The sequence below is a fragment of the Nanorana parkeri genome, unplaced genomic scaffold, assembly GCF_000935625.1.
Source record: "Nanorana parkeri isolate BGI_ZX_2015 unplaced genomic scaffold, ASM93562v1 scaffold221, whole genome shotgun sequence".
Lineage (NCBI taxonomy): Eukaryota > Metazoa > Chordata > Amphibia > Anura > Dicroglossidae > Nanorana > Nanorana parkeri.
The window spans coordinates 825,042-851,945 of record NW_017306489.1 but is presented as its reverse complement, the minus strand read 5'-3'; the positions used below and the strand labels follow the sequence as shown (position 1 = coordinate 851,945).

At 44.8% G+C, this 26,904-nt stretch overlaps 1 protein-coding gene across 2 annotated transcripts; it reads left to right on the top strand.

Moving 5' to 3' along the window:
• The first annotated feature begins 3,762 nt into the window (after positions 1–3,762).
• KPTN (kaptin, actin binding protein) lies at positions 3,763–26,103 on the top strand. Of its 2 annotated transcripts, none has more exons than XM_018556020.1 (12): positions 3,763–4,018; positions 4,919–5,001; positions 7,149–7,233; positions 8,376–8,430; positions 9,725–9,800; positions 11,376–11,449; positions 11,722–11,831; positions 13,117–13,185; positions 13,303–13,381; positions 14,150–14,285; positions 19,111–19,281; positions 25,923–26,103. In XM_018556020.1, the coding sequence occupies exons 1-12, from the start codon at positions 3,802–3,804 to the stop codon at positions 26,076–26,078; spliced, it is 1,311 nt and encodes a 436-aa protein (XP_018411522.1). In that variant the 5' UTR covers positions 3,763–3,801; the 3' UTR covers positions 26,079–26,103. The 2 variants fall into 2 exon arrangements, with proteins under 2 accessions (XP_018411522.1, XP_018411521.1); XM_018556019.1 differs by having other exon boundaries at positions 13,117–13,224.
• Positions 26,104–26,904: the final 801 nt, after the last annotated feature.

Here is a 26,904-nt window from a genome sequence, read left to right as displayed (position 1 = left end):
CTGCTTTCATTATTGGCATACAAATTTGACTTCACCACAAGATCCTCATTCACCATCAGGGAATTCTGCCGCTGTATTTGAGCCGTTTTGTGAACACAATCAGTCATAAGCAGTCAGCTGATTGGCGGGCTGCTTTCCATTGTGGATTCTGAACACAAAATGGCTGGTTTTACAGTACAGGGGCATTGTATACCCCCATAATAAAGGAAGTCTCATTTTATTTGGGGGGGATTTCTCCATTTAGGTCAACAATATTTCAGCTGGACGGCATGACTTCCCTGCACGTTTTTAGCTAGCATTGGAAACCTCCTCATTGACAAGTGGGCTCCTTTTTTTTTATACTGTCAGAACCCAGGCGCCGTCTGTGCAATTTGCACTTTTTGGGGGCAAGCCGCTCATTGTCAAGTCGTACCATTGCATGGATTTGGGGGGGAGGGGGGGCGCGCGCGCGCGCATGTAAAGGGAGGGGAACCGGGAAGGCTGAACTCTGGCCACATTACTCCACACTAAGCATAATATAAACCTATATATGTATTTTATTTTTAGAGGATGGTAAAGCCATAGCCTGGCCAAATATGGGAGCTTAGTACATCTGAGCCGACCATCCAGGAGAGCGCATCAGAAATGCAAGGTTCTATTCTATTTCTTCCTTGCCACCCTTTGGTGTGTTTAGATTTAAATAATTGTATTTATCCAGAGATGTAGGAAGCCATATCGACTATCTATGTGACAACGATTTAAGCTGCACACTTGGAATTAGCACAAACACTGAGCATCGGGGTTTAGGACCAAGGAGTTTTGGGGCTTAATTATGTATAAACAACGGGTTGGTTCTCCCGTATCACTGGAATTTGCAGGTTTCAGATGTTATTTGTTTTAGGTGAATTTGTTGCTATGGGCAACAGACACTTTAGTTTTGAGTCTGTGCTCCCTCCTGTTTTAATATCGCGAAGATGAGGTCTTGTGTGCTATACTAGCTTGTGAGACACATGTCTGCATCTTCCAGGAGGGCCGGGACCTGGATGGAACCATGTTGTCAAATATGAAATAAAACTGTTTTCTTTTTACCATCGTGCCCCCGTAAATGGAGACCGCTACAAAGTTGGCATTGCTTTATTGTGTTATGCTCTAGATGTGCACATTTCCCAGCATTTTATGATCAGATGCGGGTTATTGTTTGTTAGTTTTTTTGTCTTGTCTATTGTCTTGTAAACCATCTTGTAAAAAAAGAAGAAAAAAAAAAAGTGCAGCAAAGTCCATGTGAAATAGTGAAATAAAGCCGGTGGGATGTATGAAGTCTGTGTGCTTTTTTTATTTCCTAAATGTGTCCTAAAGAACAATATATACTAAAGTAGGCTATACACGGTGCAAATTTCATCAAGTATTAGCTGAAAATGGCACAGTGGGTGCCCCTGTTAGCACCCTTCCGTCTGGCATCCCTTGATCAGCTAATTGAAGGAGCAGGTTGGAAAATTCTTGGCTGACCAGAACTTGCAGTCAGTCTGCTGCAGGCTCTCTTCAGGACTGGCTGCTGTTGGAATACAATGCAAATCTGCAGGGACTTTATCAATCCATGCTTGTAAGTGTTGGTGGAGGAATCAACTGTGTATACCCAGCTTTACCATTCCTTCGCTTCAATGCTGGGAGCTAAATTAAATACCTGTACTTCCAAGGATAGAGGAGCATGTGACTGACTCCATGTGGGCTCCATGCTAAGATCAATCAGCTCTGTCCCGTTGCTAGTCCATAGGTGTAAGCTACACCTCCAGCAACTCAGCTTCCACCAGTCATTCCTACTCTTCTAGCAGCTGAATAGTGTAGCGCAGAAAGGAAGTATATGGGCACAGGTACTCTTTTTTTTTTTTAAAGTGACCCCATCAGTACAGCTGTGGCTGCTCAGCCTACACAAAGCAATGACAGCCTGACAGGAGCTGTGCACCTCCATTCACACATCCGATGCCGCTGCTGTCTGCATGTATCCAGACATCCAGCTATTAGGAACAGATGACCAGCTTGGGGTGCATTCTGTGTGTCGTGGGGCAGACGTCTGTTCCTAGCCGCAGTAGATTCAAGAATTTCACCGGCACACACTTGTAAAATCAAATATCAATATTACAGTGATATATTTATTAAGTGAAGGACGTCACATAATGTCATATGGTGCTAAAATTTCGAAGCCTCACAGGGATCCTTCATCAGAGCAACACAGTGACAGGATACATTGATGAACATGCAGATGTGTGTGTATATGTGTATATATATCTATATATATATATATCTATATATATCTATATATATATATATCTCAATCCAGGTGCAAAGAGAACAGTCATGGGCCTGGCTGGATGTGAGGATACATGCGGACACCTGTGTCGCTGGATGTGAGGATACATGCGGACACTTGGTGACAAGGGAGCATGTAGACGGCATCTCTGCTCATTGGGAAGCCGGCTGGCAAGTCACATTACACGCTGCCTGACTTTCTTAAAGGAGAACTATGAGGTGAGTGAAAATCACTCATCCTCATAGTTCTAGCTGACCTGTGACAATGAAACTGTCACAGGTCGGCTCAATAGATCGGGAAGTGAGCGAACACAGCGTCGCTCGCTCACTTCTCGATCTATCCTTGCAGAGAGCTGTGACTCACTCATGGCTCCCTGCAAGGATTCCCCCTCCCCTGTCCAATCCTCCAGCACTGACTGGCGGAACGGATGGGTGAGGGGGCGGGTACAGCTGGCTCTGCCTCTAGATAGGCAGAGACAGCTGTCACTCACGCAGCTGGGTGGCACTCAACAGTAATGTCAGGATCTGTCCCGGCTGCAGCGTCTCAGTATACCGCGAGCTGTAGCTCACGGTATACTGAGCTTAGGGTGACGGGAGGACACTAGTATGTGGAGAAAAACACTTACCCCATAGTTCTCCTTTTAATGGGACTTTCGGTATCGCTGTATCGGCGAGTACTAAAAAAAAAAATATCAGTACTCGATACCGAAAAAACGGTATCTGTGCATCCCTACTAATTTTCTTCAGTGCAACAGAATGGAGCAATGTGAACCAGTCCCACTCGCACCCATTAATTTTTTGGTGACGCAAAGGATACGGTGTGAATGGGCCGAGACGAGATTTGCTTATCCCGGAGTTCAGATTTTTATACAAAGAACAAAAGAGAAGTACAGTATATCCGGTGTGTGTAACAAGAGGAAGCACATACTGGGCCCAGTCACACCGGATCCATTGCGATCTGTTTTTCAATGGATGCTAACAGAAGGGCGCCAAAAAATGAATGGGATTAGTTCACACCACATCCGTGCTTTTGCTTACGTTGCATGGAGAAAAAGTAAAACATGACTACTTTTTTTTTCCAGTGTGAACTAGCCCCATTCACTTTTCGGTGCCCTTCCATTAGCATCCGTTGAAAAAGGAATCACAACGCAACTGATCTGAAGTTACAATTGCAAGTCAATGGACGCTCTGTTGACTTGCAAATTCCTTACGATTTTGTTGTTAACGGGCCCTTATAAATGTTCTGAGCCTTATAGACACCAAAACAGCAAATTTCACTTTAACAAGTTTATTCTTTTCACGTGAACATGTAAGGACCATCCTGCAAAATACAGCCATGCAGGGAAGAGTCATAGCTGTGCTGCATCAGAGGAATCAATCCAATGAGGGCTACAGGGGTAAAAAAAAAACAGGGTGACTCCGGTTATAGGGTTGCGCTGATAAACAAGCGGTATTGGAGTCGCGGGCGTCCATCTTAGTAACTGGCAGCCTTGTTTACCGGTGGCGTCACTTCCGGCCATGTCTGCCGCTTGCTGTCCGCTCACTGAAGACACGTTCAGCCGGTTCCCGTCTCAAAGCAATGTGTACGGGCTGTCAGTGCTGCCCTGCCCCGGGCCTGGCGGACACGAACTGCTGGCGGCCACCCTGAAAGGCAAAGTCACCAACTTCAAGTACCAGGACCTCCGGGACAATCTACGAGCCGGGGCCAGGGAGGTCCAGTTCACCTATATACCAGGTGGGGGCGGGGCCAGGGAGGTCCAGTTGACCTATATACCAGGTGGGGGCGTGACCAGCTACTTCCAGTTTACCTGCATGTAGGTGGGGGGAGGGCAAGAGTTGCCCAAGTTCATCTATATATATTTACACACTGCAGTGAACCGTGCCGGTGTGAATGAAGCCCATGTGTATTAAACGCAGGGACAAGAATGATATTGCAGCTTTCCAATCTTCACATGTATCAGTTTTTCCCTTTATTCTCACCTGCTGATCCTGCCACTAACACACTGTCCCAGTGTGACAACACTCACCATGCTGTATCTATGGAGGAGCAGCGTTGTCACCCTAGGCTGCGCTGCTGATCAGGTCTACAAACACCTCCCCCTCGCCTCTTCTCCATACCATAGTGGAGATGTAGTCCTAAGAAATAGCTGAGAGCTATGTAACTGATAAGAGTACAGCACAGGAAGTCATCAGCTGCCAAGATTTATGGCGGGATCATCATGTATTTTTTTTTTTGCACATGGAATAAATATGATGAAACACTTTCAGTGGAATATTTAAAGCCCATCCCTCCCCCCCACTCCTCACTCCTCTTTAAACCTTCCTGCCATGTGTTTAGATTTGCCATACCCCCCCCTCATCCAGGCCCCACGGGGACCGCTGCAGTTTAACCCTTACAAGTCGGTCCCCTTGACACCCCCCCGGGTCTACATCTGTATTCTTCTGGATCCTAAGAGGACCCCTCCGCATGGACAGCCAATGGGAATTATTCACAACACGCAGGCAGTGACATGGACACCTGAAAGAAGGACCCCTGCAGGAAGTAAACAGCGGAAGGACCCGGCGCTGAATGATCATGTGATCACATGATAATTATTCTCGTATTTATCAGCTCTTTGATGATTTTGTTTTTCAGTGGACGCCGAGATTGTTTCCATCGATTCCTTCAGCAAGTCTCCCCCCAAGCGTGGCCTAGTAGTGGGGATCACTTTCATTAAGGTGCCTTATAAACTGCTTTGTAGATGTCGATTTTCCCGATGGCCTGATAGGAAACGGCTTGTTTATTACTCTGTCAACAAACAATGTATCACAGCTCCCTCCTCACAACTACAGCACCCTACAATAACGGGGATCAGGCCTCAGCTGGCCATACACTATACAATTTGGTTGTACAATCTCCATTAGATCTTCCAGCATCTTTGTAATATAAGGGCCTATGCGATTGGATTGAAATTGATTGGACTCCATATGTTTGTTCTCATACTACATAGTTTTGGTTAGGGATGCACCAATACCGGTTTTTCGGCATCGAGTACCGATATTTTTGTTTCGGTACTCACCGATACCGGCATCCTGAGGTATCGTGGGCCTGGGTAGTCAGGAAGTTGGGTGGCGGGTTACGACCCGCCGTCTGACTTCCTGATTGACTGGGAAGCGAATGTTCTATTGAAAGCACACCGGCTTCACACTCCCTCGCAACACTGCGAGGCAACCTGGCTTCTGACCAATCAGGAAGCCGGGGGGTGGGTCATGACCTGCCCTCCAGCTTCCTCATTGGTCAGGCTGCCTCGCAGTATGAAGCCCGCTTCCTAGGCCATCAGGGATGCGGGTCATGACCTGCCCTCCAGCTTCCTCATTGGTCAGGCTGCCTCGCAGTATGAAGCCCGCTTCCTAGGCCATCAGGGATGCGGGTCATGACCTGCCCTCCAGCTTCCTCATTGGTCAGGCTGCCTCGCAGTATGAAGCCCGCTTCCTAGGCCATCAGGGATGCGGGTCATGACCTGCCCTCCAGCTTCCTCATTGGTCAGGCTGCCTCGCAGTATGAAGCCCGCTTCCTAGGCCATCAGGGATGCGGGTCATGACCTGCCCTCCAGCTTCCTCATTGGTCAGGCTGCCTCGCAGTATGAAGCCCGCTTCCTAGGCCATCAGGGATGCGGGTCATGACCTGCCCTCCAGCTTCCTCATTGGTCAGGCTGCCTCGCAGTATGAAGCCCGCTTCCTAGGCCATCAGGGATGCGGGTCATGACCTGCCGTCCAGCTTCCTCATTGGTCAGGCTGCCTCGCAGTATGAAGCCCGCTTCCTAGGCAATCAGGGATGCGGGTCATGACCTGCCGTCCAGCTTCCTCATAGGTCAGGAAGCCAGGCTGCCTCGCAGTGTGAAGCCCGCTTCCTAGGCAATCAGGGATGCGGGTCATGACCTGCCGTCCAGCTTCCTCATTGGTCAGGCTGCCTCGCAGTATGAAGCCCGCTTCCTAGGCAATCAGGGATGCGGGTCATGACCCGCCACCACGTTCCTGATTGGTCAGGAAGCCGTCTCCATGCTTCCTCGCAGCACTGCCGGTCACAGGGAATCTCCCTCTGACCGGAAGTTCCAGTATCGGAGCATTTGGGCAAGTACGACACTAACCCAAATGCTCAGTATCGGCACTGATACTAGTCTTGGTATCGGTGCGGTCCTAGTTATGGTAAATTTAAATGAGATTGTACAATCAGATTGTACGACCACCCGTAGGCTGATCATACACTATATAATCTGATTGTACAATCTTCTTTAGATCTATCAGCTGTCTGTCTGATTACATACAATTGGACTGGATAGATGTGGTGGGTCCTCGTATTACATATTGCTGCTGGTAAGTCTAATGTTGATTGTACAAAGATGTATGGCGACATTGTAACATTTATGGTGCCCCTTAGCATTGCATAGTCTTTAAGGCCCCTTCACTACTAAGCTGTTTGTTGTGCGTAAATCGGTGGGACAAGCAGCTGAACACTAGGAATCCCATGCATGTCTATGACCCCAGTGCACATGTCAGCGTTTTGTCGCAGGAAATACTACATGAGCTACTTTGGGGCTGATTTCAGCGCGTTTTGTCCCAAAGAAAACGCTTAAAGAATCGCGTGTTGTGATTATTTCCGTGCGTAGCTCACGCGTTTTGCTCATTGACATGAATGTTCCAAAGTCTGGTCACAAAAACACACGACTTAACATAGGCGCAAAAAAAGCCGCATGTAAAACGCGCTGAATAGGTGTGGCCTAGGTGTGAATCCAGCCTAGAGAGAGAGATGTGTGATAGGTTTTTATCTGTGTGAGTGTGGAAAGCGTCCCTCAGTGCGTGCGTGATTGTATGTTCTTCATCTTTAGGATTCGGGAAACAAGGCCAGTCCTTTCCTAAATATTTACTGCGACTACGAGCCCGGATCGGAGTACAATCTGGATTCCATTGCACGTAAGATTCACATACACACATAGAAAAAAGCGTTTTATCGGTATCAATGTAGCTGGAGAAGTCCAGCATCTGAAGCAGGGGTGGTCCCATGAGGCATTGTAAGATTGTAAGACTGATAGTTACAGGCATGGCTCCCAGAGGGATGTTGGGATTTGTAGTTAAAGCACAGGCTGAGGGCCAAGGTTGCCCACCCCCGATATATGGGATTTAGTGTACACATAGACAGTCGTATTGCAATTCAGTTTCCATTCATCAAGTTCGCTCTGTACTGGTTTCAGTGTTCTTTGCAGAATACACAGGAGGGGAATTTATCTAAACGGGAGCTGACAGACCCTGGAGCAGTTGCCATGGCAACCAATCCGCTTCTCTGTTCAGTGTCTTCAGTTAAGCTTTGAAAATGAAGAGAAAAGCTGATTGGTTGCCATGGCAACTGCTCCATAGTCTGTCTGCTCCAGTTTTGATCATTTGCCCTCGCAGTTGTATCCCACTTGGTCCACTCTGCACCGTATGATGGGAGTACAGTAATCCTGAATGGTTTCCATGGCAAATTTTGTCCCATCACCTCTGTGGTTAGGGGGGAAGTTTGGTTGCTATTAACAACAAAGACACTGTTTCTTTAGGAAAATTTAAGCTGGACATAAGCCTGCCATCTTTTCTCTTCCAGCCCCACAGGCTGAGCAAGAAAGAATGCTTTCTGAACAGTGTGGATGAGGAAATCTCCTGTGCTGGCTGTTGTATTCAGACAGCCGGCACCCACAGCTGTTGTTTTTTTTAATGGGAGCCAATAAAATGAATCATTTTATGTACCTCATTGTCAGTATACTTTTCTTTATGAGTATCGATTGAAACCCCCATAATAATATAGCCCCTGGATATTTAAGTCCAGTTGGTTCTCTGCTTTTTTTAACCCACGGTTGTAAGAATACCCGACAGTGACTGCATCTGATTGGATGTAGTTATTGTTCAGCCAACAATTTTTGGACTGGCTCCTTCACCAAAAGTCTTTTTTTTTTTTAGAGTGGTGACATCAGGGCCACTCACAGCTTGAATTTGAGATTGTATTTGGCCAGTTTTATGGATGTTTTTCATAAACAGGTTTCATTCTGACTTGCTGCTTATTGTTCCTTTTTTTTCTTTCTCAGAAAGTTGCTTAAACCTAGAGCTGAAATTCACCCCTTTCCAGCTGTGCCATGCGGAGTGAGTATCACCGATGGGGCATTGAATTGCTTCTAATAACGTGTTTACTGCTGTGTATTGCGCCATTTGTTTGTATTAGACCTCAGAGGTGATCACGGCGACGCTGATCTGCGAAAACGTGAACTGTTCTCCATGGCGGTTATTAGGCTTCTCTGTCCTATGTGAAACATTCCACTCGATTGGTTGCCACAGACAACTGTTCCGCTTCTGCTGGTATAAATCATGCCCAGTGGGGGGGATTTATCAACAGAATCTGGAGCAGTTGCCCATGGCAACCAATCAGCATCTCTCTTCAGTTTGCTCAGGTAAGATTTGAAAATGAGAGAGAGAATCTGATTGGCTGCAGTGCAAATCTACTCCAGATTTTGTCTGCTCCAGTTTTGATAGATCCCCCCCAATGAGTTTTGTTTTGTAAAAAGCTTTTATATTATTTTTAAATCTGAACTCGGGGCACAAAAACATTCATTTAAATGTATTCCTCAATAACCACAAAGGGATATAAATCAACTCTGTGTGCACCAAATGCCTTCACAAGCCCAGTTATTACCTTGTAATAAGTAAGTAGTAGCAATTACATCATCATTAAGCTGCACATAGTCTGGGCTGAGAGCAGAGCTGTGGGAGGGGCCCAGCAGGCTCCACCCACTACAGGCTGCCTGCAGGAGGGGGTGGAGAAAAGACCAGTCACTCTACACAAGGAGAGAGAGCAGCAGTGACCGGTCTTTATTACAGGAGGGGCGGAGAAAAGACCAGTCACCCTGCACAAGCACAAGGAGAGAGAGAGCAGCAGTGACTGGTCTTTATTACAGGAGGGATGGAGAAATGACCAGTCACCCTGCACAAGGAGAGAGAGAGCAGCAGTGACTGGTCTTTATTACAGGAGGGGTGGAGAAATGACCAGTCACCCTGCACAAGGAGAGAGAGAGCAGCAGTGACCGGTCTTTATTACAGGAAGTCTCATATTGGATTATTGCACAGGTCTGGAAGAAATACACAAAGCTCACCAGGATTAAAGGAAGACTACACATGACTCTTGTATGTAGACCATATTTCCTTATCCCGAAGTTCAGTTTTAAAAGGAAGCGGCCAGAAAAGAGATCTAGAAAATGGCGTAACTAAAGGTTTGAAGGTGCAGGCTGTGGACTGCGCACATAAGGTGTACTGCATGCTTGTTCCTTGTCAGTAAGTCAAAGAATGACAGCCATGGAGCTTCCCTAAAAAACAGGTTGGCAGTGGCAGCTCCCGTATATTCATCTACAAGTACTCCTTAAAACACGTTGTATCATTTTGACAGGGTGCATGATGGGGATCAGCAGGAGACGGTGTTTTTACTGGGAGGCAACGATCAGTACATCCACCTCTACAAAGAGGTAAGACCCACAGTTCACAGTAGTCATGTAGAAAAACACTTTGGGACTACTACTATCAATTGTCCCATCCTGAACATAAGCAGAAGGAAGAGAGCAGAGCTGGAGAAAGACGTTTAAAGAAAAACTTCAATTTTTTAATTCGTTTTTCATTTTTATTGCAATCCTAAAGAGGATTTTAAACCCATTTGTGCAATCGGAGAGTAGCTCGGCCTCATCACTGATCAATATGATTGAATTGCATTCTAGTGTATAATGCATATCTTGTGTGGGATCGTATTTTAGGAGATTTCATGCTGTTTTTCGCCATGCAATGTGATGCGCTTTAAAAAAACGTAGACTGCCGTGGACCATGAATTACACTCGTTGAGCAATATTTGGATGTTTGCCGTGCGGCACAGGGGTTTCTGAAAAGGGCATGCCCGATACTCGGAACGTAGTTATTTCCTGTCATTTAGGTTTTGGTTACATATAGAGAATGAGCGAGGATGTTTTCATGTGAACATTTTTAAGCATGAATTAATAAAAAATAAATATATTTTGTTTACACGTCGTTTTCCATCTTTGCTCCTTTCCTTCCCCTGATGTTCAGGGTGCGACCATCGTGCTAGTCTCAGACTGCGCTTTGTACTTTTTAAAATCTCTGATGATGATTTCCCAAAGGACTCCTTATTTTGTATAAATATTTGTTGTCACAATAATTCTTTGATCATGTGTTGTGTGATTGTGTGTGTATAAAAGTATGTAATATACACACTGTCTGCCCCCTTCCAACAAAAGTCACCATCTGGATTTAGCTAAGCAACTAGGTCCGAGCCTTCCATTAGATAATAGGTCTAGGCTCAGCAACGTCATGTCCCCCCAAAAATGAGGTCAGCTGTCTACCTGGATATACTGAGTGACCAGGTTTTGCCATCAATGGATTTTGTCTTCCCTGATGGCACATTGGACATATTCCAAGATGACAATGCCAGGATTCACCAGGCTCAAATTGTGAGAGTGGTTCAGGTAGCATGAGACATCATTGTCACACATGAGTTGGCCACCACAGAGCCCAGACCTTAACACCATTGAGAATATTTGGAATGTGCTTGATAAGACTTTACGCAGTGCTCCGACTCTCCCCTCATCACTGCAAGATCTTGGTGAAAAATGAATGCAACTCTGGACGGAAATAAATGTTGTGACATTGCATAAGCTTATGGAAAGTCAAGGTAAGGTATACTCTAACACCGAGCTGGAATAATTCCAGGGGCCAGGTTGCCAGTGCTCCCTTAAAATGACAGCTTCTAAGTTTTGAGGTTTTCTGTAGTTATTGTCAATGTCAATATAAGAAAGACATTACAATCACAATACAATTCAATACAAGATGGTAAGCAGGGCCCTGCCCCTGAGAGCTTACACTCTAAAAGGAAGGGGCAAGTTATACATGAGGAGGTCGCTGTGGGTGGAGGAATTGTTTGAGAATGTGATGTGGAGAAAGGGATGGTCCTGAGAGGATCAGAGCAGAACACCATTTACCTTGTCATCCACATTCATTTATAACTAATATGTTGTAATCTTTTGGTTTATAAACAGAATGAAAGCCTACACCAGTTTGAAGAACAACCCGTTGAAAACCTTTTTCCAGAGCTGAGAGATCTCCCCAGCAAGTAAGATGTAATTCTTCTGATACATGTACCATCTGCTGTCTCAAGAGATCAAGCTTAACCCGGGAATAGAGGTTCACCTGCCTGGCCGTGAAGGGTGACCAGACTGTGTAAATGACACGACTTACACATATTCTTACAAATCTTAATCTTTACCGAAGTTAATTGCAACTGTGTATCTAGTATGTAGAGTATGTAGAGTTCTGCTTTAAAATTGTGGGGTTCTGCTTCACTGTAAACATTTGACACTAACCTCGGAGTTTGTCATTGCGCAGTGTTACGTGGCTGAGTGTTCATAACATCCCAGACACCCAGAGACGCATTACGGCATATGGATGTCAGAGTGGATATTTTTGTATCTCCCATGTGGATCAAGGAAAGCGAGGTAAGAGGAACTCTATCCCTCTCTTTAAAATATGACATCTGTTATGTTTATTTCACTGTTGTTGACAAACAACATCTTATAAAAAGGTTTAAAAGGATACCTATAGCTGTGTTTTAGTTTGTTCACTTGTTCTTAATATATGTATTATAACAGTGGTATTGTTAGACCTGGTGAAGAGTTCTATGTGAAATACAGGCGCTTATAGTAACCTATCAAGATCCATCTGTCATTATCTAACCTGCATTGGAAGAATGACTGAAGGAATGGGTATCTGTGAAGAGCACTATGGGGCTGATTTATAATGCTGGGAGGATGCCATTCGCATGGCACTACTGTCACTAGATGGAGCATAATAGATTCCCATCCTCCCCATCATCATTTAGCGGCAGTAGTGCTGTGCGAAGAGTTATAAGTCAGCCCCTATGAGTATGAGGTCTTTAAATGCCTGCAGGTGATGTGCCTAGATTTATCCATTTTTTAAATATGCTCCTTAGGGATAAGCTTGTAGCTTTTTTAAAATGACACCAAACTCAGGGGTTATATCTAAAAAATGTATTCATGCACCTTAACTATTAACACAAATGTATCTGATTTGTGTATCACTCGCCTGTAGATCTTCAAATCATCTCTGAATTGCTGCTGACACTGTCCTTCCTTCTGGAGGGGGGGGATAATTTTGTTCTCCATGATCCCTCTGTGTGTTGTAAAGTAGTCACCGCTCCAAGTCGCTCTCGTGATGGACTACAAGCTCACGTTTAGATTACTAATTTGTATTGAGATTGTGGTCCTTCACGGGAGCGATCTTGGAGCGGTGACTACTTTACAACACACACAAGGACCATGAGGAACAGAAATAGCCCCCCTCCAGAAGGAAGAACAGTGTCGGCACCAATTCAGAGATAATTTGAGAATCTACAGCCAAGGGATACATTTTTGTTAATAGTTAAGGTACTTGAATGCATTTTTAAGATTTAACTCCTGAGTTTAGTGTCACTTTAAAACAATACCCTGCTTTTCCAATAGGCGAGAGTTCTTCTTTACAATGCTTGCTCCGATGAAACACTAGGCGGCAGTGTTGCATTGGTGTGCTTTGTCTTAGCTGGTTTAGGACACCATCATGATCTGTAGCTTTATACATAGAAAAACAACCATCCCTCAGGATAAAATGTACTTTCACTTCTCAGAATGCACATGGGGTGGCATTGTTATACTGGAACCGCTAGGGAAGTATACATTTAGAAGGTGTTGCGTTAATGTAATGAGACTTCTGTCCTCCTGTTGGCAGAGATTCTGCAGAGCTGGTCCCTGCAGCAGGATGGTCCTCTCTCCAAGGTGCTGATCTTCAGGATGCCCTGTGTACAGCATGAAGCAGAAGGTGAGTTTTCTTGGGATGGCGAGGGTACTAACAAGATGTATAAGCTAGTACTAAGTTTCTGTATTGTTATATTGTAACTGTGCACTTTATTTGTAGATGCCTGTGATGACCAGACCTTTAAGGAGGAATACAGTGTCCTGGTGACCAGTACTATAGAGCTGTCTGCTGTTTATAGGTCAGTCCTTTCCTTCATGTTTCACCAGCAGGTCTAGGCTATGTACACATAAGAACTAATATAAAACAGCTGTTATAATATCCAGCAGTGTACCTAGTACAAGGGTAGGCACTCCAGCTGTTGTGGAAATGAAAAACGCTTGACAGCCACAGGCATGACTCCCAGAGACATATTGGGATTTGTAGTGTCACCACAGCTGGAGTTGCCTACTGTGTTTATCACATATTACCATGCTGGCTTTTAACTTTACATATGTCCATTTTGGTAACTTAACCAAATGGACATGTGCCCCCTACCTACACTGGGACAGCTCTATTATTGGCTGTATCTGCTAACACTGACATTTGAATTTGCAGTCTGTCTTCTCTTTTTTGACAGCAATCCCATTTTCCCAAACACCTATGGCTTTTCTTACTTTCCACATTTAATAAGATACTGCTTTTTCCCCAGTGGTCATTAGAGTCCACAGTTCTGGCCACTATAGTCATTGTTTTTAAAAAGTGAGGCTGTGCAAAGTGCAGTCATGCATTGCAGCCAGTCATAATTACCATTCATCATGGTGATGACCAATCAGAACAATGAAAGGGTGATTGTTATTTATGGTTGCTTCCCTTTGCACATTGCTTTGCCTTATTGACTCCTCCCTGGGTAGCATTCAGTCATCGAGGCAGTTGGCATCCACTGGTATCTGGGGAGTTTGGGTAGAATAATAGGCACAGTGCTTTCATTCATGTTGTATTAATGTATTGTACTGCTGTTTATTCTCAGGAACATCCTACAAAGTGGTCTCCGAGAACAGCTTCTTCTACCAGAAAGTGACCAGTTTGACAGTGTCCTTTCTGCTGTGACGGCCGATGTGGATTTTGATGGAGAGCCAGAGATTTTACTGGGAACGTATGGTCAGGTGAGGCCAAAATGATATGCTATCTGCTTAGCAATGCAATCATTGTATTTTACTTCTCTTATCTCAGTGAAGGTCTCTCAGGACCTGTGAATAAAATTACAAAGGATAACGTGGTTCATATAAAATAATCCGGATATGCAGATTGCCCCAAAATGAATTAGAGATCTAGTTATGAATCTACCTAATGAGAATATGGCACAACCAGCATGTATCAAAAATAAGTATCGCACACACTTTAACAACAATGTATACTCCGAAAATGCTCTGTAGTATCTCTCTAAAGCCGAGTGCCAGGCAAGCAGCTAAATACACAGTTAAAATACATATGGGGAATTTTTAACCCGCAAGAACTTGTTTTGTAATCCAGGGACAACATAGTCGGGTCCCTTGACCTTCAGTGCATTGACGGCTTGGTCCAAGACTATAAATGAACTTTGCACGATATTCTAATTATTCGAGTTTCACCTGTGTGTATATATATAGCTCATCCTATACTACTAAGTACATGAACTTTGTATTGCCTGTACTATCTAGTCAGTCATATTCTTTTAACATTAGCCATCAGTGGCAGCTCCCATATATCTATCCTGGTTTCTTTAAAGAAACCATATACTTTGGCTATTCGAGGCAAAGTTACAGGTTCACTTTAGAGCATGGAGAATAAGGAGCACTTACCTTCCACTCGATTCCCTGTCCCCGTTTTCAGCTGCCGGAGCTGGAGGATGAGGCCAGAGAACAAGCAGTTAATTCCTGGTATGGACTCATACTGGACATTTCCCCCTGCTTCTGTACAATGCTTAAACAGGCAATCACTGGGCTTTGTGCACTGTTACCTCAGGACTGTGGGAAGGGCCCTTTTTTTTTTAGGCCAGGTTGTAACAGAAATTTTGTTACTGGACCTCCAGTGGTCAAACAGAGGGACAGTGGAGCACTAGAAGTTGGGTACGTCCTCCATGCCCACTAAAATGAATCTGTTACTTTGTCCTAAATTGATACATACAAGTTTACTTTTATGGCCTCATTTACAGAGCAGCACATTTTTTACAGGTTTGCAATCACAAAAGATGTGATTGGCATTGCATTGACTAACATGAGCACTTAATGCTTGCTGTCTTCAATTATCCAGCAACTACAACAGCCCTACACAAACCTCCATATTAACAGGAAGTGCTGTGACGTTACTTATGTCATCAATACACTACGATGCGGAAGCAATTAAATTTTTTTGTACAGTGCGCGCTCATGGAGCGCACTTTAGAAGGATTGGAAGACCAGGAGCTAATCGTTTCAGCTCATGGGCTTAGTGCTGGACCCTGGCTGTCATTCACAGCCAGTGGTTCCTGCACTAGAAGCCGCCGGGACCCGAGAGAAGCAATATGTCCCAGTCTTGTTTCAAAAAGCGGCGCTGAAACAAACAGCCGCTGCCCCAGTGCCATCTTAAATTGGCACCGGAGACTCAAGTAGTGTGGAAGCCTATTGCATCCTTCTAGCAGCTTTTTTTTTTTAAGAGACAGCATTCTCATTAAGATTTGTGTTTAACCTCCTTATACTGGAAGTTATGTTTTTTCTTTAAAGCCTTGAACAAAGCTTGCTGGACGCTCGCTGTACACACTGCTCTTATACAAGCAGAGGTCCATGTGTACAAGGCCTTAGAGTGGTAGAACAGCATGCAGGAGCTTTAAAACCACCTTCTCTCTATAATTACCAAAATGCTAATCCCAGGTCTCCCACAAAATCACTGCATGTCAAAAGTACTGTCTGCTGTGCCACCAGCTCGGAAGCACTGACATTGCCCTGTTTTTCATGATTTGTATAAATACCCCCTTCCTTCTTAGGTTGTTTCCCTGTTTTGAATGATTTTATTGAAGAAACCAGAACACATATATCTGATCTCTTTTCTTCTGAAGCAAAATTCCCGTTTCCTTCGACAAAAATAGTTCTCCGGAGGCGGGCGAATGGCGATGTTACAACTCCTGATTAATTAGATGAATGCCCCGGGGCTCATGTCGGGTGTAGGGGTGGGTGCAGCTGGCAGTGAAGGTGTAAACAGTGAATGTAATTAAATAAAGCGCAGCTTTTGGGAGAGCGAGAGCGCAGCCTTGCCTGTGGCTGAATGAGTGATTTCCGTGTGAAGAGTCCCATGTTGTTACTGAGTGTGATCGCTGCATGATAATACACTCTCTCCCACATAGTAGTTTACTTGGTGATCGCTGCAGTGGTGTATCTGTCTGCTGAGCAGTAAGGTAACATTTTTTTGTCCCCAAGCTACAGATATTTAGAGTAAAGTAATGGTCGCTTCTCGGCCTTTTGGCTAAGATCAAGTGTAGTATCTGTTCTTATCAGTTTTCGGTGGGGAAAAGAACCGTCCTTGCGGGGGATAATTACTTAGTACTCGCTGGAGTGAAAGAGCGTGTGGGGCGGCTTCCTGTGAGAGGGGAACCGCTCAGTACATGGCTTTCTGACTGAACAGATGCGAAGCTTGGTCAGGCTCGAGGGTTCGGGGGCGGCAGAAGCCCGTGGTGTTGTGCCCCCTGGGGGTGGCGTCCCAGGGGTGCTCAGAAAGTCACTTGGGTATGGGACCCCACATGACTCACTGTAGCACTTGGTCACACACCATATTGATTTTTCTGCACAATGCCTCTTGGACAGGCCTTATGGCTAGTCCGGGGCAATATTTTTGCACTCCGGCCCCTAAGGCCTGTCAGCGTGGTGCACTGGCACTTTATATTTATTTAAGCACTATATGCACGATTGGCACTTTTTTATTTTAAATTTGACCCACAGATGCGAAAGGTGCAGGTTTCTTCGGGGCCTATTCCTGACGCTGGGAGGAGATTCTGTGCCTCGAACGGGGTTCTCTGTCTCCTCCCACCCAGGAGGTGGGTTTCTCTTCGGGAGATCCCACTTGCCTAGTACTGAGGGGGACCTGTTTCGGCAGGTCCCCATAGGAAATGGTCCACGGCCTTCGGGTTGGTGGACCACCAGTCTCAACCCCTGTCAGGAGCCTTGCGCCCCGGGGGGTCGGGAAAGTAGGTCCCTTCTTTTGAAGGACCTTGCACCCTTGTGCACGTTTTTTGTGTGCTGTGATTTCACGGTTCACTTTTTTTGTTCACAGGGGGAAGTTTTGATGCACGTCCACGGGCTTCGATAAAAAAAATGGTGTAAAGTAGCCACTGCTCCAAGCTCGCTCCTGTGATGGACTACAAACTCAATACAAATTAGCAAAGTAAACATGAGATTGTAGTCCATCACAGGAGTGAGCTTCGAGCGATGGCTACTTTACAATACACACAGGGACCATGGGGAACAAAAGTAGCCCCCCTCCAGATGGAAGGACAGTGTCAGTACCAATTCAGAGATGATTTGAGGATATACAGCCGAGTAATACAGAAATAGGATACATTTTTGATAATAATTTGGGTACTTCAATTAATTTGGAAGCGTTACCTCCTGCATTCAGTGTCACTTTAACATCCATTGGTTAGAACATTTACATATAGCCATTCGCAGTCACATACACTATGCGGATAAAGTATTGTAGACTCTATTCCAAACTATTGCAAAACTATCGGCATTAATGTATACCCCAACAATTAACTTTATTTAGTTGTTCCCTTTTGGTATGTACACCATTTAAAAGTGTTTTGTTATATCTGTTTAATTAATGCAAAAAATACCTGTTGTCAGAAATTCAGATGTGTCCAGTGCAAAATTCCTGCGTTGTCTCAAGAAGAGTAGTTAGCCCTCCCAGTTCTTATCTTTGGAACTCCTGAATGATTCATCTTTGTTGAGGAGATGGGAGAGTGGGTGAGTCTGAGTAGTGTAGCAAAAGAAAACTGGACAGGTCTGACAACAAAATGCTATGTGTTCCCAGCCCACAACGGGGAGCTGATGAATTTCTGGCACATAAATATTTTTTCTGTAACAATAAAGCTGCTATTAAGCCCTGAATCAGGTCCCCCTTATGGAAGATTGGGGGCTGGATGCCAGCAGATCCTTGTCCTATGCACCACAGACTGCACAAATTCAAAGAAAAAATGGCTGCACGGCTGGACGAAAATTCAAATGCTGATAACATTATTCATCCAGACAACATGAACAGAGTCCCTGCCTGGGGCCACCTTCTCTACGATTGAAGCCAGCCTTGTGGTTTAAAGGAATTACAAGTCCCAGACCAGGACTCTTTATTCATGTTGTCTAGATAACGTTTCTTTGTAGTGCAGATGGTGTTTTTCTTGGGTATTTTTGAGTACTACTTATGTTGGTTTTTTACTTTAATATGGAGTTGCCTAACCCCTTCCCAGATTGGAAGAACTGGCTCCCAATCTGCATTATAATTCATCCCAAAAGTGTTTGTTAGAGTTGAGGTCAGGGCTCTGTATAGGGCACTCGAGTTCCTCTCCACCAAACTCATGAAACCATGTCTTTATGAACCTGGTGTTGTGTACAGGGGTGCAATCATTCTGGAACAGAAAAGAGCCTTCCACAAAGTGTTGCCACAGTGTAGGAAGCACACAATTGTCTATCATGTCTTTGTATGCTTTACCATTAAAAATTCCCTTCACTGGAAACATGTGAGCTCAGTTTGGATGTGTGCCTTCATACCTTTAGCCATACAGTGTACTTGTAACAAAAGGACACTGTATAAAGATTATATCTTCCCAAATAATTGGTGTGCATGTATCCACTAAAGCAGGATCTGATGTGAATGGTTTGATGTTTTCTGTCAAGCACTGCAAACTGTCGGCACTTTATGAAGGAGTAACAACATTAAACAGCGTCCTCCCTCCCACTCATATATATTCATTCTCCCCTTCCTTTTTAGGAGCTTCTGTGTTACAAGTACATACAGCGACCAGGTGCGGAGAGGCAATTTCAGCTACTATGGCAGAGAAGCTTCCCAAGTCCCCTGCTGTGCATGGCTGTTGTGGATTTGACCTGCGACGGTCTGTATGAACTGGCCATTGTGTGTCTGAAAGGACTGCACATACTGCAGGTGAGTTCTTACCCTTCAAACTGCTATTTGTTTTATAAATGATTTAAAACGCCCCAATCGGTCATTTATAAGTTACAAATCCTATATGGAAACGTTTCAGATGTGTCCCAATATACGACATGTGTCATTAAAAAAATAAAAATCAACCTTTTAGAGTTGATTAGCAGAACTTGAGCTCCCATCAAGTTACAAATCCAGAAATAGTCACCAGCACAGGCAGAGTGACTCTGTTGCCTGAAGAAGGGACCAAAATGGTTTCCGAAACGTCGCTACACATTGTCACATGCCTTTCTTTTCTCAATAAAGAAGAATTGACAGAATATGCTTTGGTGTGTTGGTGCCTGTTTTTGGATTTGTATTTGTGGCACCCGCAGTCATTACAGCGCCCACACCATGTTTTGGCTTGTATCCAGTCAGGAGTGCAATGGGATTCTATGAAGTTTGCCCATTGAGTTACAGATGCTTACAGGGTTATTCACAAAACGATGAAGAGTTTGGAGAAGTCAGGAGAAGTGAACAATCTAGGACAACATAGCTGAACTGGAAAAATCCTCCAATTCAGCTCACTTTCCAGTTCAGCTATGTTGTCCTAGATTGTTCACCCTGTCCTGTCTTCTCCAAACTCTTCACCCTTTAAAGGGTTTCTAAACCCTCACCTTTTTGTTTGCATATACCTACTGCTAGCAAAAGCATCTTGGGGCTGGCGCATGCGCAGTTTGGATTTTCAGCCGGGAGACGAGAGACGCAAGGTAAGTCTATGGACGCGTGCACCCGCATGCAGAGGCCATCGGACAGGAAGTACCAGCAAGAACAGAGAAGTCTGCGTTGGATCGGAGACCCGCAGCAGCGCTGGAGAGAAGGCTGAAAACTACAGGAAAGAAGATCGGATTAAGAGACATCATTTAAGGTAAGTGCTAACATTAACATTGGGGGGAGGGAAAAAAACTGTTTGCCTTTAATGTCTGCCCGAGAGGAAGATTCTATGGCAAAGGTGATCAGTCTTCTGCAGGCAGGAGGAAGCATTTGCTCAGCCTCTGTTCCCCCAGGGGCATGGAGCTGTGGGAGATTTTTACACTGACTGGTCACAAGGTGAAAGGCCGCAGCCAAACAAGACAACATGCGTACACACATCCAAGAACATGAAGGTAATGTGCCGGAATTGGGATTTACATGATTATTGTGAAATGTATCAGCAGTAGATGTTGACCCTGGAAGAAGCCTGAAAACAGAAGGTGTCGGCCTTCAGGGAGAAAATAAAATGAAGGCTGTTATTAGGAGTAATATTATGATCTCATTGAGAGGCAATACATTCCCGCCAGTGTTTAATCTGCAGACTACTTGGCATGTATGCATTTTTCACACAAAAAAACTTCAATGCTAGGTCTTAAATTGCAGCTTGGAAGCACGTCTCCTTTTTTGTTGTTTTCAGGATGTAATTTTGTTTGAGCTTCATGTTTATTACAGTTACTGTATATGGCTTAATCAAGCCACCCACATCCATGTCTTCCATGATTTATTTATTTCAGTTCGGTAGGAAACATTCACTGGTATATGGCAGTACGAGTCAGTGCATATTTTATGTTTTAGTCGGGGAGCAACATAAATAAATGTAAATAAAAGTCATATAATCACTTCACTCGTGTCAGGTCTCATCAGCCTTATGGTGTGAGAGACATTTTTTATTTGTTCACAGGGAAAATGCACTATTGTTGCATAAAAGCCGCCTGCTAATAAGAAACACAAATGAATGTTCGGCTTGTACCGATCATAGTCTGTATTACTCTACACTTCCATTCGGTGTCACTATTTCCATTCGTAACTCAAGTTTTTACATTTTTCTAGCGGCAAGCCGGGTTCTAATGTATAGAAGAATCGATTTGTACTGTACATATAAAAGTTGGAGTGTACAGAACACAGATTTGTCGGCCTGTTCTCTGTAAATAATGGAGTTAAGTACCAAGTTAAAAGGGAAAAGCCACAAAGGAGACAGGAAGCAGATGTATCACCACAAATGCACTTTTATAGTTAAAGGAGTTGTAAAGTCCCGGCATATCCTCTCCTCTTATAACATCAGCATTGTAATAGGAATATATAGTAGAGTTGTTTCTGATAATGAAATCAAAGCGTGCTTAAAAAATCTCTTATATAGTGAGTGCTGGCTTCTGTCTGCCCATAACTCCCAACATCTCCCTGGATTTCCAGTGTGCTTTGCGTTTCTTTCCCTGCTGCTTGATGTGATGTAATCTCCATTTCTCAAGACTACATATCCCATCATGCATTGCTTCCTGTGTCCAGTTATCATCCATAATGTTACATTGTTCAGACATTGAGTCATAGCTCAGGAGGCAGGCTCAGTGAGAGTTGTGAGCTGAGTGAAATTGTGTCACTGCACTGAACTACATTCTATGGGCATCTTAAATAAGTAAGTCTACAAACTTCTCGATGGATATGGTTATTAGGAGTGGGATAGAACTTGTGGAAATTCAATATTAAAATATATATTTGTTTTTAGTTTTTGACCATAGATACCCCTTAAAGACAAAGTGCACTTACTCCTCCCCCCCCCTTCGTTGACATCGCAGAGCCCATCTCCCCCTCCACAGATGTGCAATTATCACAATCCAGCAAAGTGGGACAGAACAGAATAAGTGCACTTCCTCAGAAAGTTTAATTGATCTTTAAAGAATAACATCTCATGATGATGAAAGAAAAAAGTTACAGTATTAGTTTTCATAGTGAAGCAGCCTGGATAGTCTTCATTCATGTGACCTGTGCCATGGTGTTGGTCACATGTACACTGCCAGTCTAGAGCAGTGGTTCTCAACCTGTGTAACCTCGGGACCCACATTTGTCCTCGGTCGTTAAGTCGCGACCCAAGTCGCACTGGAGTGGAATCTATGGCAGTGTGGGCTGTGATGGAGCTCCATCCATATGTGCATTGCTTGTACAGCTCCCATGCGCGCCTGTAGAGGTGTCGGGAGCCAGAATGTTTTGGCACTCCGGTCCAGGCTCCTCTACAGGGCACGTGAGGGAGCAGTAACCAATACATGTATGGACGGAGCTCCCTCTCTGTCATACCCCTAGCCCACCCCACCTCATGTCGACACTCGGCACCGGGCAGCATATTTTGAATGGCTGCTCGGTGTCAGAACGGACAGTGCTGTGCTAGGGGGAGGCTGAGGAGCCTCTCACCTAGAAAAGTGGAAGGCATGCGGCGACCCACCTAACACAGGGTCGTGACCCACTTTTGGGTCACGACCCACCAATTGAGAACCAAGGGTCTAGAGGATTTGGGGAATGATCTCACCAGTCCTACTTATGGACAGCTGAGTGTTACTGACATATTGACACATCAGACTTCACTCAATAAACTCATGAATTGTCTATTCAGTTATCCAATCATGTAAAAAGCAGATCCCTGTTTGTTTATTTAATCTGCACGTAACTGGGTATTCAACGCGAACACTTGAAGCCCTCATTCACACGAGTAACGGCCGGCCCGTACAGATCCGTGCTGTTTGCACGGCCATATCGGGCAGCTCCCGGGAAGGACAAGTGCCGCGTGTGATTTGTACGCAGCAACCAGTCATTCTCTATGGGAATATGTGGCCGTACACTGCCATACGCTCACCCGACCTGCACGTCCGTGCGGGTGTCCGTACTCGTACGCTGACAGGATGGATCCTGTCTGCGTCCAAGCAGGGACACCCGCACCCGTACGGACGTGCAGGTCGGGTGAGCGTAGGGTGGTGTATGGCCGCGTACTCCCATATACTCCCATAGAGCAGGACAGGCTGCTGCGTATAATCGCAGGCAACACCTGTCCTTCCCGGGAGCGGCCTGATACGGCCGTGCAAACAGCACGGATCTGTACGGGCCGGCCGCTACCCGTGTGATTGAGGGCTAAAGGAGAACTCCAGTTAAAATGTTATTAACTTTTATTAACCCTTGTATTGGGGCTGCCTCTGCACTGCAAGGGTTAAGTGCAAAGTCCATGAGAATGCAAAGCAGGTGGACACAGCTCAGATGGAGGTCTAATGCAGCTGGCAAATCATTCGGAATGATCTCATAAGCAACTGATGTCAAGAGAAATCTGCATTTGCCCATCAACACAAGATCAGAGCCCGCCAACACAAGACCAATAGGGAGGCTCACAGGGAGGGAGATGACTGAACGGAGATTAGCTTTCCTGGATTAGGCCCAGATTTGCATAAACGTTTCACGGTTTATAGCTCTGGATCTAGTGATCGTTTTCACTGAGGACCTTCATCATATGTTCAATATAAAATGCCCATAATGATTGCAGGGAAAGGTTTTCTATATCAACATCCTATATCTTAGGCTAGTGTTTTTTAAGCACTAGCCTAAGATATCAAAGTCTTCTCCAACAAAGAAGGAGGCAGAAAACATTGTCCTTCTGTGCGGCTGCGTCCTGTATTTGAAAACATTGGGCAGGCATGCATTTAAAACACGTTTTGATTAAATGCGTTTCCAGCACTCTGTGTTTTATTAAAGCAGAGAGTGTCCCCTTCTTAACACCTGCTCTGTGCCTGCCATCAGCTTGATTTAATAATTACCCAGAGGCTCCTAATTAGATGCCTGATGACCGTTATTGTTCCTTGCGGACATTAGCATAACACAATAGACAGCAGGTGCAAAGCTCTTTTGTTGTTTTATAGTCGCAGAAGGTCATATCTCTGGCTACAAAGCGGCCTGAATGTCCATCACAGCTCTGTGTCCACTTGCAATATTCATGTGTTTTGGGGTTTTTTGTTACTTTTTCTTTGCAGCTATATTTAAATAAGGTCATAGCCTGGTTCTGCCTTGCGACTCGGTCCCTGCACAGGATGTGGTGACAGTGATTGATGTGTGAATTTCTGTACCCCCGGAGCCCCAACCAAAACCCTTTAGGCCTCCCTCGCATTTGCAATCCATAGCCGCAGTGATGTGCAGTGTACCAACATAAGTGTAATAAATGGCTCTCTTGTGTGCAAAATGTTTTCTTCTTTTGTTGAATGTTAAAGGAGAACTATGGGGTTAAGGCTTTTCCCCCTAGTTCTACTTAGGGTAACGGGAGGACACAAACTAGCGTCCTCCCGTCACCCTAGGCGCAGTATACCGCGAGCTGCTGCTCGCGGTATACTGAGACGCCGCAGCTGAAGCGGATCACGACAATTATGTCTGGCTCCGCCCAGCTGCGTGACTGACAGCTGGCTCTGCCTATCTAGAGGCAGAGCCAGCTGTACCCGCCCCCTCCCCCATCCGTTCCGCCAGTCAGCGCAGAGAGCCGTGACAGGATCGAGAGGTGAGCGAATGCCGGTATGTGTTCGCTCACCTCCCGATCTACTAAGCCGACCTGTGACAGTCTCATTGTCACAGGTCGGCTAGAACTATGAGGTGAGTGAAAAGCACTCATCTCATAGTTCTCCTTTAATGTTAGTGATTTGGGTGAAGGAGTTCACTTTGTATACCCAATCATGATCAAGGGAAATAAAATAAAAAGATTTTACCAACACTGAGTATTCAAAGTGAGTGCAAACTGACCTTATTCACTAACATACGCATGCAAAGTGAACATTCACCTTGCTAGCTTGCTGAATGAGTACATCCTCCGTTTTTCGGATTTACATCAAAACCGATTCCTACTCCTACTGGTCCAGCATGACAACATATCTATCAGCTTATTCAGCTGCAGGCTCTCCAACATTAGGGAGACATGGGACATGGGAGAGAGAGAGAATAAGAAAAATGAGAGAGAGAACAACGCAACGTCATAATTTGGAGATTAGAGCTCCCTCTAGTGGTACACAACAATCTGCAGTTGTCCACATTGTGGGCATGGCCAGAATCTTATTTGATACATTAATGCAGGGGTAGCCAAACTCCGGCCCCCCAGCTGTGGTAAAACTACAAATGCCATGACACATCTCTCTCCGGGAGTCATGTCTGTGGCTGTGAGAATCTTGCAATGCCTCATGGGATTTGTAGTTCCACCACAGCTGGCGCGCCGGAGTTTGGCTACCCCTGCATTAATTGAAATTTCTGCTAACTGAATTGCTCCAGAACAATGCTAAGACAGTCTTAAGCTACTTGACATTGAAATGGGGTCCTAAGAGACAGGCCTCTTAAGTAAGATAGATACGTTTATAATTCATATAATGTAGGGCTGCAACTAATGAATATTTTCATAGTCGATTAGTTGGGCGATTATTTTTCCAATAATCGGATAAATACCGTCCTTAATTTAAAATGAAATACACATATGCAGTGTTACAAACATAACGTTTACTTCAGAATAAAACCATAATTCCTAAAGGTGCTCCTGTCCACCTCGGAGCTTTAGGATGATCCCACCTTTAAGAGTCCCAGCACTTTCTGTTGTATTCTCCATAACATAGGGGAGACTATATATGCTGAAAATAATAATGACAATTAGTAATGTTGACATGTGCCCCATTGATTTATGTGCGGTGTGAATTCTGATAAGTCCATTGTAACTGGAGAAAAGTTAATTTAAACCGAAAAGCATTTAAAACTTGATTTGTAGTGAAATTATGAATATATAAAAACAAATATTTATTTTGGTGCTTTGTTCATTATGCGGCGGCCATTTAATCTTTTCTGCTCTTCTCTTACTACAGCAAAGTTTGACGAAAACATCTCGGTGCCTCATCCAGCGTCTTCGAGAGCAGGTGGCACGCACCAAGATGTCAGACGTAACAGATACACAAAAGGAACCAGATGCTGAACCTTCAAATGATTATAGACACGACTGCACCACGTACATTCAGATATGAATCCTCTCAGAGAGGCCATACGTGAAGGAAAGGTGAACTGTTTATCAGATGTCGGGTGGAGAATTGACTGTTTTAAGTGAGTGCTTGTTTTTGCCAAGACTAACAAGTGAGCTCGTCTTGGCTTAAAAAGTTCTTTAAGTGCATTCATGCTTTCTGTCCTCTGCTCCAGATGTATACTTACCTGCATTCCATAGGCACGGCTCCCTGCATTCTTTTCACGCTGCAGCAGAAATGTTTGTGCTGGCTGTTCCTGCACAATCACAAAGGCTTTCATAGGATCGTCCCTCGAGCGCCCTCAGCCTCAGGAGATGGTCCCACATGGGAACTGACTGCAGCGGCATGACCAGTGTTAAGAGGATTTTGGCAGAAGGATAACAACAGTGGCTCAGGCAGCGACTGAGGGTTTGGGGACAAGTACTGTATACATCTGGGGTGGAGGAGGATGGTTACTTTAGGTCTGGGGGGCAGAAAGGATAGTTCATTTTCTGTGAAAGCGCACCATCCCTTGAAGCTGACAGTACTAAGGCAACTGCAAGTACTTGTGTTAGATGTTAAAGTGTATTTCCACATTTGCAGCCAAAATTGAGAACCCCCATTATATGTTTGTTATGTGTTCCTAGTCACACAGTATACCTAATAAGAATTCTTACCTTTTCCAGGCTTCTATGAGCAGTTTGGAAGGGGATCTGTCTCCATAGAAAGGACAGGAAAGATACATCCTCAGCACACCTTCTGCTTCAAAAGCTCATGTTTCTTGACAGCTGTGCAGCAGAACGTTTTGGAACCTTGCAGGGTCCCCTCATCAGGCAAAGTGTCCTCCTTATAT